General features: G+C 41.2%; 1 protein-coding gene across 1 annotated transcript in view; it reads right to left on the bottom strand.

Annotated features, from left to right (window-relative positions):
• Positions 1 to 204: 204 nt before the first annotated feature.
• The window catches only part of LOC124775283 (juvenile hormone acid O-methyltransferase-like), a 47064-nt gene continuing 31040 nt past the window's right edge, over positions 205 to 16228 (bottom strand). The window contains exons 3-4 of the mRNA XM_047250120.1: positions 2341 to 2488; positions 205 to 236 (exon numbers count right to left, since the gene is read on the bottom strand). Of these exons, the coding sequence (XP_047106076.1) occupies positions 205 to 236; positions 2341 to 2488 (180 nt within the window). The remainder of the gene's footprint in view (positions 237 to 2340; positions 2489 to 16228) is intronic.

The following is a 16228-nucleotide window of genomic DNA, read 5'->3' as shown; positions in this document are numbered from 1 at the left end:
GTAGCTGCTGTCTCGTCAGTGGCCTGCGTAACTAGGTGCAACGGCAAACGACAACGATGTGGACGGACCTGCTGCGTGAGTAGCTACGAGCGCCCAAAACAACAAGAGCAAAAAAAGGAAAAACAACAAGTAAGCAGTGCAACAAGCACACCCAAGAATGAAATAGGAAAAGCAGTCTGCTATATAAGCTACAGTACACAGAGTTCAGGGTCCTCGATTAGGCACGATGACGACGACTACAACAATGTTTAAATGAGCTTATGTTTTGGTAATTGTGGCAGCTGACTTTGTTTACCAGGTGCATGATAGTATTGTGATTTGTAAACAGAGCAAAAATTTCCTAATCAAGATTGTCTTCAGGTTAATGCCATTTTTGTATTCGAAAATAAATGTGTAACGAAAAGTGCCACCTTTGTGTAAATTGGTACAGCTCACCCCTCACGCCATTCCTCCCTGTGAGTTTTGATATTTGGGTATTGTGTTTTGTTGTTTATCCCCAATGGAGGGAGGACAGATGGGGCTCAATAACTGCCCCTATGATTCCTTCTACTAGTAGTTGGGTCGGTCCTGCAACAGGCTCGTCCTGGAACTGGTCTACCAGTAGCACTGTCGGGGTGACAATACGTTGTCCAGAACAGTTGCGAGAATAATTTTCTCCTTACGGGCCTAACGACAGCTCACCTCTTCATCACCAACAGAGGCCAATCTTGCAGCGAGAAAATTTTTCTCCATCGCAGCTTGAGGACAAGCATCTTGAGGACATCCCCTGAGGCCAGTCCAGCAAGTCAAGTAATTATAACACCACATTGAGGGGTTCATCACCAATAGCATTCTATGATTAACCTGCACACATGCTCATCAAAGAATGCACTCTAGATAAGCGACTAGTGAGGCAGGCTGTCTACAATGGCATTTGATTAACATTTTTGATCAACCTTTACTGTTGACACCCAAACCTCCAGGTGTCAGACAGTCAGATCGGTACCAAATATTGTATGTCGATAGAGCACCAACCGAAACACGGATTTAGTTCGAGCTAAGTGCGTAAACGGTAATTAAAAATAACACCAGAAATACGGAGCGGAGGAAAAGTTTATCTATCAGCTATTGTTTGCTAGATCTTGAGTGGGTGGGTAGGTAGAACGTGAGGTCGTCGTACCAAAGGTCACGCGTTCGCACCCCACCGATCACAACTCTTGTTGAGTGTTTACGCGTGAAATTTATATAGGACAAACTATTGCTAATATTGGTTTCTTGTGGGCCCTGCAAAGACACTAGTGTTTTTCTTGAGAAGCACGTACAAAATAACCTACCAGGAAACTAAATCGCAATTGACGTATTTCCAGCAAACACAATCTTTATTTATCAACCGTCCGATCTTCATTTCTTCAGAGTGTACGAGCATATGACGCGTAAAATGTATGATGCTGCTCGAGATTCTTCGGAAGAGATCAGTCAGCAACAACGGAAAAATCTTCATAAGCTGCAGTCCGTCACAAAAAATCAGTTGGGTTCTCCACGATTCCCTAATTCCCACCATTACCGGTGGATAATGGCTTTAAAGCTTCAACAAAGTTCTGTTTCAGACACAAGCTTTCATTCTGCAATCTACAGGGTGCATGCGCAGATGTGAGATTCATCAAATGTTCTTGGTGAACGAAAGCAATTTGCTTCACACACCTCTTAGTATGCAGCCAGGATTGTGAAGCCTTTGTTCCTGAATGAATCACACTCTTTATTATTATTACTATTAGTTTTATTATTATTACAGCTTTTATCATTATTATTATTATCAATACTATTACTTCTGCACGTGTGATGCAACGATTCTTTATTTTGAGTTCTGGTTGTATATTCTGTGAAATTAGAAATTCACTCTATAGGTTTACTACTTTCAAAGAAACGAAGCGAAAGAAGACTTCCAAGAGAACAATGCTGTAAACTCCAAATGGCCCTTTTACATGTCCTAAAGATGACGTTGTCCCATATAACACTTTCGCTCATAATATAGTAAAAATTTGATATCATTGGGCTTTGAACCCATTATCCTCGGAATGATAATCTGAGGCTCTACCAACTTCCCCACGGGAAATATACGTGATAGTTACTCGTAGTACTGCTTTTTGTGTCCCGTAGTTCTAGTGTTACATTTAATTAACGTTTACGCCGTTCTGCTCGACGACAGAACATAGTACGAACTAAATCGGAGTTTTGTTTGACACACTATCGGCATACAACATTTGGTACAGATGTGAGCGTCTGACATCTGGAGGTTTGGGTGTTAGCTACATCCAGACACGTGTAACTAGTTGTTTCTGGGACACTAAAGGAGCTGCTCACCTCTGCGCTGCATCTCACTCGGGAAGAAGAGCACCTGCGGCGCTACGTCGCAGTGCAGCACCTGGTAGCCCACGCTCTGCAGCAGCTGGCGGAAGTCGCTCACTGGGTCCTCACTGTGCTGGTACGGAGAAACGAACTCCTCCACGTCCTGAGAGGAACGGCAAAATCCGTGAACATCGACGCTCTACTACAACGCTTGCAAACGATTTGTCTTCAGAAAAAAAGTCACATTCTCTTTATTTTTTGGTGATCAATAATACTTATCAGATTCGACATTAAATTAATAAATGGTACCAACACAACAGGATCAATTGTGGATACTTGCTGAAACGTAATAATATAGCTGACACGCATCCTTCTGTTGTATGTTCCAGATACTAATACTAGGGTTCAGTGCGCCAATACCGTTTTGTTGTCCGGTTGCCTCTCTATCTCTTCGACTGTTAAGGAACATTTTCTCAGGAACGAGTCGACGTATCATGGTTAAATTTATGTCAGCTATTAAGGGTTTCTGATCTCTCAGCGGTGTACAAGCCTTAAGCTTTAAGTCGCTGCAATCAAAAGATACAGCCATTTATGTTACGTATTTTCATATTCGCAAAATTCACTTATCGAAACCTCTAGTGTACTTCCCGTTGACCTAGAAACATGAAATTTGGCAAGAAACAAGATTCCACAGTACAAGCAAAGAAAAAAAAAACGAAAATTCTTAATTTCTAATAATTGTGTAACATGAAAAGATATTTTTTTATTTTTTTATCCGTCTGTCTATTTGTCTGTCCGTCTGTTAATACATCTTTTCTTTGTAACAGGTTGGCGTATCAAGTTCAGATTTATGTTACATACTGAAGTCTATGGTCACTTCACGGTGTAAAAATTTTAAGCTTGTAAGTGAATACGGCGAAAAGATGCGGCCGTTTATCACATATTTTCATACTGGAAATCTCACTCATCGGAACCTATAGATTATTTCCCGATGACTTGGAACCATGAAATTTGGAAAGAAGCAAGGTTTCACAGTACAAATAAAGGAAAAATCCTAAACTGTTAATCTGTAACTATACAACACGAAGAAAAATATTTCTTTTGTCATTTGTTATTCGACTTCAGATTTATAACTAAAACATTATTGAAAGTCTTGGGATCCCTGCAACCATATTTTGTCAATAGCAATGTCAATAATAGGCCAAAATCGTCAATATCATTGGTTCTCGTAATGCTTAAACTATCTATATACGCAATTAAGTTTGCAGTCCACCCTCAGTACGTGAGTCCTACTCACACGTAGCCAATTTATTTCATCTGTTTCATGTTATTAACCCATGTTGGACTATAATGAGATTTATAGCAAAGACGTATACAAAATAAAAGAACCTTTCAACAGTTCCGCTTCCCACAATGAGGTATACAACTAATAGCATGTAAAGGTTAGGTGTTGTACCAGTGTTAACCGACAAAACCGGCATTCACACGGTACCCATTTTCCCAATTTTCTATTAGAAACGAAAACAAAAAATAAAATGTGTTTGTAGTGAACTATTGAAGAAAATTCATTTTCATGTATTGGTGAAAACAGCTTCGAAGTTATGAAACAATCGTATAAAGAAATATATGTAATTTACAAATGCATAACTACAGTATCCTAATTAAGAAACGATCCCGTACAGTTTCAACGTACTGGGCCCAGGCGCTTCGCGCGTCTACAACGCGATTTTGTAAACGTCTCTATTGCAATGCCTGTTGATAGCTCTATAGATGGCTACTGTTTTCACCTATGTCGTTTGCCCTTAGCAGTTGAAAATTGTCAAAGGTATTTCCTCAAACTGACTCGACTGTACGAGTGTCTCAATAGTAAAGAACAAACGTATTAAAAGTTTATGCATGATTAGGCAATTTCTCATGCATCCTAGTGTTTATGTAGTCAAATCTCTTGAACTATGTGTTGTACAATGATGTATCTGACTAGATACATTCAGTGACGTATATGGGTATTGTCTCGAAAATATATTAGAATACAATTAGTAGCAAAGGAGAAATACATTTAAACGTCAAGCACAATGAGGCAGTTTTTCACGAATTTCAGTGTTTATGACGTCATATCTCCTGAACCACGTGTGATGTCACGAAATAATTTTATAGGTGCATTTAGCAGCGTATGTAGATACCGTCTGCGGAAGTTATTGCGAATACAGTTAATAGTACAGAAGAAATAAAAATTAAACTTCATGCATGATGCCGCGTTTTTCCACGCATTTCATTTTTGTGATGTCATATCTCCTGAACTACGTTAGGTAGGTGGTTCTTACCCACACAGCTATTGTTGCCTGACAGTAAAGAATATGTTTACCAAGTGTGGTTGAGAGTGCTCCAGTGGTTTAGGAGGTCATGCGGCAAACACACACACATATATGTATTATATATATGTGGATTCATTGGTTCGTACACTTTCTAACTGTGCAAAATGACATATGTGAATCGCAAAAATAGACTACAGAGTGAAACTTCCAAAAGAACACTATACTATGTAGAAATGGGCAATCATTCCTTGGTTTATTTCGTTATGACCCATCGTGACCTGGAACCTTAAGCATTGTGAGGTATGACATGGTCTATATCAACAGACACATAAGCTGTTAAAAGCTGTGATGGTAATCCAGATCAACAACACTAAAAAATTGTTTTACTTTATTGTCAACCTGTCTAGTGGAGACAAGCATATCATATATACACTGATGAGCTAAAACATGACCGCTGGCCATCGCAAGACTGAAGGTCGCCTGGTGATATTGTGTGCATGCGACAAGATAAGAAAAGGATACAGGATGTTAGGTGTATAAATGCAGATGTTTCTGTCAATTACTGAGGACAGTGTACTGAAAAACTTTACATCAGTATTTAATTCATTTGTAGACTAATAATTTTAGGTATTATAAGCAGCATGTTTTTAGGTTGATTAGTATCTCCAAGTAAACGTGACACAAGCAAGTCATTGATGTTTATTTTCGTTTGTGCAGCTGCTCAGGCATTTAAGTGTGGATGTTTGGAGACAAAATGAATTGTCTATACTGGCAGGTGTAGTCCACTACATGATGCAGTTACGACCATGCAGGAAACATCAGGCAGTAAATTGTCATTTGTTTGCAGGAAGATTATTAGATGCAGAGAAAAACCAACTAACACACTGAAGTAGTTACATATTAAAATAATGTCTGTATGTAGACTCTTTACATCCTGTATAAGTGGAGCAGACACAAATGGGGGAGTCACTCCAGCAACTGTCTGGGCCACAAAATGGAGAGTCCACATCCCAGAGACAGCAGGGCTGGGTGGCAGTTGATGTGCTACTGTCGCAAGTTTCTATGGAAAGTGCTTGTAGGTCAGTAAAAGAACAAGTAGGTGATGTTGTATTACATGTCCACACCACATCACAGGACTTGGAGGTGGGGTTTCCCACTTGGTGATGTACAATAGATGGAGATCTGTAGCAGAGCTGAGGGCAGAGTACAGTGCTGGGACAGGCACAAGTGTTACAGAGCACAGCATGCAGGATATTGAACTTGGGGCTCTGCAGTAGACGATCCGGATTTTGTCCCTAAGTTGACCCAACAATCTCATCTGTTGACAGATTAGAATCGTCGAGAATGGACAGTGGCTCAGTGCAAACGTGAAGCTTGACCAGATAATTCACGTTTTTCTGTTACACCAAATATATGATCATGTCCGGATACACCATCAACCATGCACTGCACCACAGACGTAGGCCAGTGGAGGCAATTATGTGGTATGGGGTATATTCATATGGGTTTCCATGGGACCTGTGATGCTAATCGAAGGCATTCGACAGTTCTGGACTAATGAACATTATTTTGTACCACCTGCATCAATCCATGCCTCATTCTTCATGTTTTTTTTTCTGAAGGCGATAGTTTCTTGCACCAAAATTTTCGGAGCCACAAGACCAGAATTATGCTTACAGTAGTTTAAGGGGCATGATAATGAACTCACGTTGATGTCTTGGCCACCAAGTTCACCTGATCTGTAGCCAATGGAACACATCTGGGAATCCATAGGGCGCCAGCTCCGCACCCGCAACAGCCAGCTCATAATTTATGGGAACTGTGTGACCTGAGCATACACATCTTACGTCAGATACCTCCAGAAACTGCGAGATCTCTGCATCGACATCTTAGGTCAGATATCTTTGGCAACCTACCAGCGGCATAATACATGGGAACTGCATGATCGGTGCACAGATATCTTATGTCATATACCTCTGGTAATCCACCAAGAGCATAGAACTGCATGGTCTGTGCGAAGACACATTATTTCAGATACCTCTGGAAACCTACTAAGGACTTGTCGAATTACATGGCATGCAGAATCACGGATGTATTGCGTTAAGCAAGTAGTCAAAGTATTTTGCGTCATCGTCGCAAACAAATATACAAGTAAGAAAACATGAGAAGAAATGAAATGTGTGTTTAGTAGAAGATAATGCAACATGACAGAGATTTGCTGTAATCTGTGTTATCACAACCGTCAATGAGTAGCATGAACTGGTTTGTGGCACGACACAGCATGACGAGTGTGACAAAATGCGCATAACCAATTTTAAGCTGGCCATGAATATTGCACATATATGGGCTCTTATTGAGACAACCATGAATTTATTGAGCCTACATTAAAGGAATTCTCAGACCCAATGTAGACGAAAGTATGGTAATGCCATCTCATACTGAACGCCCAAAATGCTGGAAAATTGGCAGTGTACAATACCAATATGAATAATATATACCAATACAAAATGATCTGCTGTTTGTGACGGAGCTGCATCACAGCTAATGTGACCTAAATTAAAAATGTTATGAAATTTTAAGATGCTGGAAGCATATTTATTCTTTAACACAAATTAAATAAAATTATTGGAAATTCAAATTTCTCCTAGGTTTGAAATGATAAACAGCCGACATATAAATTATGCAGGTAAATTAAACAAAAATTACAGAAGCATATTAATCTTTCTATGGAAAGACATGCATTGACTCAGAAACTGAAGGAGAAACATGTGCTATGATCTTGTTAAAAATTTCACCATAAAACTTTATTTGTTGAATGGACTACAGCTGTTAAAACAAGCAGTAACTTGCCTTAGTCATAGCCAAAACACAGTTGCCACAGAAACGTGTTCATCTTGTCTGCACCCATCATGAATCAAGCACATCTGAGAATCAAGCACACTTATTCAAAGCATCAAGTCGCACAGTAAGCCTCAAAAATATCAGAAACATGTATGATGAAAAACGACTTACATTTCATGATAGTAGCGAAGTGTAAAACTTAACTGTATGTCAGCTGCAGGGCTTAGTGTCAGCTACTGAAAAGATGTTGAACACAGTGGTCCACCTACTGTAGATGCAAATTTTAAAGCAAAATCATCTGAGCAATACTACATTGGTCTGTAGGACACAGGCCTTTAAGCGCTGTATAGCAACCTGACGTTTTCCTCACAACGTAGACATAGATACATGACAGCCAACGTGCAATGTTACTCCATATAAGAATGTTCGTACTCGGCAGTGTACAGGTTCTGGACGTTGTGGCCGAATGAGATGTTACGGACGAGTGCGGAGTAAATCGAAGAGCCGCGATTTTCGACAGTCGTCTCGATGGGCGTTCGCCCACTGAAACAGTTCGATTCTTCAGGTATCCGAGATCTGCTGGTTACGATGCTTCGGAGAATTCTGGGGAAGGCGAGGGGCGCTGATTTCGGAGGAACCGCGGCAACCGCTGAGTAAACCGGTGTCAGTACTGACTGTCAGCGAGCGAATAATGTATCGGATGGCAACGGAGGATCTCATACGAACCATTTAGTCCAAAACTGGTTTTCGCATGACGTTGACTTGTTCTGGTCAAAAGAGTTATGGGCCCCGCATAACCCATAGACTACTGTGTTTGGAGCACAGTCAAAAACGTTACGAATAAGACGTGGCACCCTAACGTCGCATCTCCGCGCACCGCTATCGAAGCAGCATTAGCGAATATGGAGGGCGCTGTTTTAAAGAGTATCTGCGGTCGCTTCAGGGCAAGATTGGAGGCAGTCGCTGCGGCTGAAGGAGGTTGCATCAAGTACTGTTACTCTTGAAAGATACCATTGATTATATGTGAAAGGATTTTAGTTTTCATTTATATTTTGTTTTCATAAATTTGGTTTTAAAAACTTCGTCTGTCCGGATTTAAGCGACGTGTCCTGTATGATCAAGCTTCACAGCACGGAGGGTCTAAAACTGTCCGAAATTTTGAAAACGTTTGCGGCACAGTTCGGACGGGGAAAGCATCCTGAAGAAGATTCAAGTCTACAAATGGTACAGTTTTTGAGAAGACGAGAAACAGTTGAGAATACAGCACACCAACGCCGACTGAGAACCAGTGTGACTGTCTAAGATTCTTGCGCATGTCTTTTCTGAGCCGGCCGAAGTGGCCTTGCGGTTCTAGGCGCTACAGTCTGGAACCGGGCGACCGCTACGGTTGCAGGTTCGAATCCTGCCTCGGGCATGGATGTGTGTGATGTCCTTAGGTTAGATAGGTTTAATTAGTTCTAAGTTCTAGGCGACTGATGACCTCAGAAGTTAAGTCGCATAGTGCTCAGAGCCATTTGAACCATTTGTCTTTTCTGACTTTAAAAAATGGTTCAAATGGCTCTGAGCACTATGGGACTCAACAGCTGAGGTCATAAGTACCCTAGAACTTAGAACTACTTAAACCTAAGGACATAACACACATCCATGCCCGAGGCAGGATTCGAATCTGCGTCCGTAGCGGTCGCGCGGTTCCAGACTGTAGCGCCTAGACTTTAAAGGAGGTCTCATCGATTTTCTGCATGCCCTCCGTACCACGAACGGTGCATACTATTACCGAACAAAACGTGCGTCTTGTCAGGAAAGGCAGTCTTTCCAAGCCTTGATGTGATCCTGCTTTATGACAACGCTCGACCGTCCACAGCTACCCGAAATCAACAAAAATTCACGAAATGTTGTGGAGCACACTCGAATATCCATCCTACCGTCTGGACTTATCGCCCTACCATTTTCTTTTGTTTGGAACACTAAGGAAAGCAATCGGAGGTCACATATTTGGCGCTAAGGAAAAAAAATGGGATCAAGTCACTGCCTGTCCCTGGGAAAAATGTGTTTGCGATTCAGAAGACTATATAGAAGCTAGCTCTCCTCCAACAAATGACGCTTTGATGCCTTTATGAGATAATGGCCAAAATCGTTCAGTCTTCATACTTGGTTCAGATGTTTGACAGAGTAATAAGGCTCTAAGATTGTATATACAAATGGTATTCGAGTGACAACGTACGTTCTAGAAGCATTACTTTCAGCAGTTTATTCTGGATGTAAATAAAATATTTTCTTCACACTTTCGTATTTCATTTGAAATGTACAGTCGTGCTCAAAAGTATCCGAACGACCTGAATTGCATTTCGATTGATTCGCATGCAACGCACATAACGCAGCTGTCTAGCAGGTCCTCTAATCGCTCCTTGGTACAGTCGTTTGACTATTGAAAATGGTTCCAACAAGTCACCACTAGAAAACACTGCTCTGTATCGCAATAACTCAAAATATAAAGTAACACCAAGGCATTACAAATATCAGAGAACCCCTTATCACAGATAAGACTGTCCTTAATGCCTGTAAGCACACATTTATTACAATAAATGACATACCTGAATTCTACCACTCTCATTATTATGTCAGATAGGTAATGCACGTAATTAGTACGTCGTATTCATGATTTCCTCTTCAAAGTAACATACCGTACTTTATGTTTAACACAAAATGACATTAAAAATTTAAGTTATTCACGAGCAGCTAGTTGAGAATGTGTATGAACGTCAGATGATACGGCGAACCGTCTCGTTCTGCATATGGATTCAAACCCAGGTCATGCATACTAAGCAAAGACTTCTTGACTGACGGAAACTGACGAAGAGTTCAGCGCTGATTGGGAATCGACCCCACACATATCGTCGTTGGCCGGCCGTTGTAGCCGATCGGTTCTAGGTGCTTCAGTCCGGAACCGCGCTGCTGCTACGGTCGCAGGTTCGAATCCTGCCTCGGGCATGGATGTGTGTGATGTCCTTAGGTTAGTTAGGTTTAAGTAGTTCTAGTTGTAGGGGACTGATGACCTCAGATGTTAAGTTCCATAGTGCTTAGAGCAATTTGAAACATATTGTTGTTGACTGCACACAAAGAGACGTCAGCTACCGAATTTTTCTCAACCTGCAGCTCGGAATAACATCCTTGAACTTACAGTGACCTCGTAAATAGTTCTGTGTCTCACTGGGCCTCAAAAACGTCAGATATCGTTAGTGTTGACAACGAATAAAAATACATTCAAAATCTAAATTATTATCCACCAGAAGATGGGTGTTCTCATGCTAGAGCTTGATAATACATAATGGAAACTTTAGTGCCGAGCCAGGATTCGAACCTATTCACGCGCAATATGTGGAGATGTTAAGGAATCTGCTGTTTTGAACAAACAACAAATTGTAGTCAAGCTGTATTGTCACGAAAGGATCAAATTCCGCGTTAAGGGCAGTCTGAGTTGCATTCCCAGTTCAGAACCAATTTCATTGACATACAAAAGCTCAAATAAAATATGAAATAAGTGTCCTGTGACCCTACATGGCTTTTGTTTCCTTACTAGAAATAAATAACTAGTATAAGATAGATTACTGCTGATAGAGTTTGTACTTGATGCGACTCCTGACGTTATTACGGTTCAATTTAACGTCTACTTGGTAGAGAAAGAACATCATGTTTAATGTGAATTTCACACCACAAGAAGAGAATCTGTCCCTCCTTATCAAACCCATCAGCAGAAGTTGGAATTGAACTCACACCACAGGTACAGGTGTAACGCCGGAAATTTCCACCTGCTGCAATATAAATTTTTTTCCCTATTTTGTTACCTGAAGATATGACATTTGCGTGTCTGTATATATTGTAATTGTTTTACTATTTGTATATATATATATATATATATATATATATATATATATATATATATATATATATACATTTATGTTGATATGTTTTGTGAATATTATTTGTATTTATACGCCGGGTCTGGCCTAGGGAAAACTATGCTATCGAACGAATACATCGATAGGTCGTGTGGAGAACCAATGTGTTTAGGATCTTTGGTAGTGTTAACTCTGTCGCGTGGACCGCGGGCAGAGGGGCAGTCTGGCTGGGGTGGTGCAGTGGAGCAGGTGTGTTGTGTGACGCTCCCGCGCTTTCGGGGTTGGGCAACATGTAATTGCGCTCGACTTGCTATTATAGTTTCTGACACGGTGTCGCGGACGGGAAGCATCAGCTGGCGCACATCAAGAGCCCGTTTCGCCTGGTGACCGTGTCGAGAAGAAGGCGCGCCAACATCCAGCTTCTGCAACAGCGACGGCCGACAATGAGTGACTGTCGCCACCTCCTCGATCGACGGCTTCAAACCTTCAATCAACCAACAAGGAAGACTGGAAGCACGTAACGTTTTAGAACTGTATGGCAGACCTCAGATTTTCAAACTCTTCCATTTTCTTAACTAAATTACAGCAACCTAGCATGAACCTTTGTTGCTCATTGTCCCAATTGCATTACCAAGCAAGGTTCCTTCCTTTTCCGGAATGAACCCGAGTGTTGTTGAAATTCAAACGCCTGCATCATTCGATTTTACTGCTTTAATTTCAAAGTTCAGTTAAGGTATTCATAGCTAGCTACAATATTTAGATTACACAAGCACAAATTAAGAGTGTGAGTTTTGTTACCGTATTTTAGCTTACCTGTGACTGCAGATCAGCTTGGTACGTACTAAATTTTACTATTGTTAATTATTCAGAATCATTTAATTCAAGTTCAAAGTTAAATATCATATTTCTAAATTGCGTAGATTCAAGTAGCTTTTGAAATGATTGATGAGGTAGTCCAAGACTAACCGTATTTTACTGAATTTCGATGTGCTTCAGAAAGAAAGCCCACTATTAACTTCAATCACTAAATTAACTTTCGATTTTCCGGTTTTATTAATTCTTTTGCTAAATTAAGTCAGAGTGTAGCGAAATTTATTACTTCTGACAAACTTTCAGTTTAAACACTACACGTGTCAACCTTCAGTTTCCACGCTTCTAGTGCTAATTATATGTGTAATAACCTTTCTTTTTCAGTTACTATAGTAATTGTCCTTAGGACTGGCGACCGTAATTTCCCCCAAATCTCAAATATCTAATTACCGCTAGTTAATTGTTAACGTAATGGCTGCACATTTACTTTCTTTATTAACTTTACCCCTTTTCAAAATTAATTTCCACCAGTTTCTTTTGCAATTTTCCTTTCATTTAGATGCAACCCTTTCCTCCCTCTTTACCGACAGATTAACTTCGGTGACGATTGCTTTTCCCAAATTTCCATTAGGTACACGCGGTTTAATTTTTCACTGTCATTAAGGTCTATAAGAGAGGGGGAGGTTACACGTGGCGACAGTAACAGGACTCGAACCTGCAATCTTCGGATTTGAGGTTGTTCTGGACACGAATTTTGCATTGTGCAAATCTCGTAACAAAGTACTGGTTACGAAATGGTCGATACGTCAGCGAGAATATTAGTGTGAGGAATCCTAATTAGATTTGAGATTTGGCATTTATATTGAAAATTATTAAAAAGAGTGAAGGCAACAATTACCAAAATTTGGTAGACTTGGATACGGAACAATCGGTCAAACAGTGGGAAACGCGCACCGCGGTACCCATTGTTCAGGGGCAGGCGGCTAGCATGAAAGACGCGACCGCCGAAACGCAACAAAGAGCAGAAATGGAATTCCAAACTTTAGAAAATGTTTCGGAATCGAAAGTGAAAATCAAATTTGAATCCCTTCATGGCGAATACGGGGGGACAATTAATGAGGCAGCCGCTACGGAAGTAAAACCGTTAGTTTCCGGGAATTTAACTGATTTATTGAATGTTTTGATTAACGAAATCAAGAGTCAATCGGCAGAAATTAAAGCTCAGGCTGCCAAGCAAGAAGCTCAGGCTGCCAAGCAAGAAGTTCAGGTTGCCAAGCAAGAAGCTCAGTCTGAAAAAATTGAACGGAAGCTAGACAACCAGAACAAAGCTATTAATGTTGTCAACAACAATGTTGGAGTTGTTAATACAAAAGTTGATAAAATCAAAGAAGATATTGTTGTGATTAATACCGAAATCGGTAATCTTAAACAGGAAATGATAGGCGTTCAGGCGGAAATTGCGAGCATAAATGCTCGATTTTATTCCGAAATTAGCAGAATGCGAAAAGTGTAGGAGAAGCAGTTGCTCCGATCATCGAGAATAAGGTGACGGAACAAATTCAATTAGTGAAAAAAGAGGATCAAAAGAAGGTGGAAACTTTAAAGGCTTTAGTATCCGAAGTAGATACCAAAGTGACGAAGCAGGCTAATACCTGCGAAGGAAAAAAAGGGAAGTAGAAACGCTTGCGACAACCACTTGCAAAGTAATTACGAGAGTGTCGGAATTAGAAAAGAAACTTGACGAAAAACAGAGCTATCTGCCAATCTGTGCACATAGTTCGGAATTGTTGACGAAAGAGGAGCGGTTCGACCCCTTGAAAAAAGGTGGTATACACCCGACGGACTTCATTAAAAATTGTGAAAGAGTTTTACCCAGATCAAGGACTAATGAGAGAAAAATTAATGCGGTATTTGATGTGTTGGCTGGTGATGCCAAACGTTGGGGCTTAAACCTCAACATTACGAACCTGACTTTTGACAAGTTTAAAAATTTGTTTCTGGCTGAATACTGGTCAGAGCAAAAACAGCAAAGTGTCTGGCGCGAATTTGTCGTATCGAGGCCTTTCGATGCGAATTCGCGCGGCTCGATGAAGGAGTTTTGTGAGGGCTGGATCCGCAAGTTGGAATATTTGCGTGATCGCCGCACGGAATCCGAAATAGTCTGGGAACTCTACAAGAAGCTTCCAGATGATACAAAACGCTACATAGGAAGCAATTACAGGATAATCAACGATTTCCTGGAAAGAGTTGAGGGCGAGGACAATTGGCGCAATAATCGCGATAGTTGTAGAGGCCGTGGTAACAACAACGGGTACCACAGCAACCACGATAATGATAACTATGGGAATAATGCATACCGCAATCTTGGCAGCAATAACAATAGTGGTTCGAGCCGTAATGACAATCGGTACAATGCAACTAGTAACAGGAATTACGGAAACCAGTATCATACTAGCGTGATACGGGCTTCGCAGAATAGTAATAACGCCAGAGGGTGTGATCAGCCGCCTCAGCAGCATCCGGGGAGCGTTTCTGCTGGGACGAGACAGAGAAACCATTAGCCGCGCCGGTGAGGGGCCGACCTGGCGTGGAGAAATTTTGGAGGCCCAATAACAGGAGAAAACCCAGGTGTCGTCGTTACGAAAATTCCGTATGGAATCTTCAACGGTGGGAGAGTGTGCCAGTGTTAAGAGAAAGGAGTGCGCCCACAAGTAGTAGATCAGCTGTAGACACGACAGTAGAAAATACATTCACTGTCAGTGAGAACAATGTAAGTAGTGTTCCGGAAATAGATTATAAAGTGGCAGCTGTAACACCCACAGCAGAACTGGGGCATGTATGGGACAAGTGTTTATGGGGAGCGCGTACAGGATTTACCGCGTCTCGTCCCACAGGAAGATAGTGTTTGTGAAGTGATAGAAAGTTCTGGCCCTAACCGACAGACTTTACCAGAAATAGTTGATGTTAATGGGGAGCACGAGCAAGATTCGTCGTGTTCCGTCCCGCAGGAGTTAGATGTTGAAGTAGGAACGGAAAGTTCTGGCCCTAACCGGCAGGCCTTACCGAAAGTTGTAGTGGTAGAAGTAGCCGACCCACCCGACGCAAATCTCCAGTTTAAACATTGCGAGAGTATTAAGGAGGATGATTACGAAAATTTTAGCGATAGCCGGACACGATTGGTAGAAAAGCACATAGATTACAGCGTGTATGAGGTTAGAGCTGACATTATACGGTCAGACGATAACAGTGTGGGTTGAGCAGATCTAGAGGAAGTAATTGCAGATACTACTGGGCACATTCCTCCAGGTAGATTGGCAGATGAGATCAATCTGACCAAAGAGGAATTAACGAAGGTGACGATTAGCAAATTGATAGCAAAGCAACACTCACTAGTTGACGAGTTACAGGAAAAGGTTTCGGTATTGGAGGCGAAGCTACAGACTAAGCCTCAGGACAAACGTGTTGAAATTAAAACTGTATGTGAACAGAGGCTGAAAAGGCCGCCAGATAAGCCGGATTTAGGATCAAAGCCGGATGGTTTTTTCTGGAATGACCTGGATATAGACGAGGATTTACTGTGGGAAAATAAAGAAACAGTCGAGGACAAGTGTAGACAGATAGTAGTGCCTGTTAGTATGCACGACCTACAACTAAATGTGTTGATTGACACCGGTGCAGAATTGAGTGCTGTGTCTGGGAAAATATTTGAGTTACTGAAAGACAGACCGGGCATCGTAGTTATGCCGGTAACAGGAGTGAAAATTATCGGTGCTACTGGGAAGGCCAGTAAACCGGTCACAAAACAGATTTTTGTCAACTTCGAGATATGTGGGGCACGATTTGAACAAGAGTTTGTCGTCGTGCCAGACTTAACTATGGAAGTAATTATCGGGTTAGATTGGCTATTAAAGTACCGTGCAGTGATTAATTGCGAAAGTAAAACTTTGACATGTACGTCACAAGATAAAACAATAGTGGTTAGTTTTGACGAGGCAAGAGACGGTGTGCATAGGCAATACCAGCCTACACACGTTGTTAACTGTC

The sequence above is a fragment of the Schistocerca piceifrons genome, chromosome 2 (genome assembly GCF_021461385.2).
Source record: "Schistocerca piceifrons isolate TAMUIC-IGC-003096 chromosome 2, iqSchPice1.1, whole genome shotgun sequence".
Classification (NCBI taxonomy): Eukaryota; Metazoa; Arthropoda; class Insecta; order Orthoptera; family Acrididae; genus Schistocerca; species Schistocerca piceifrons.
The sequence above is the reverse complement of the archived record's forward strand: the minus strand, read 5'-3'. Positions and strand labels throughout refer to the sequence as shown.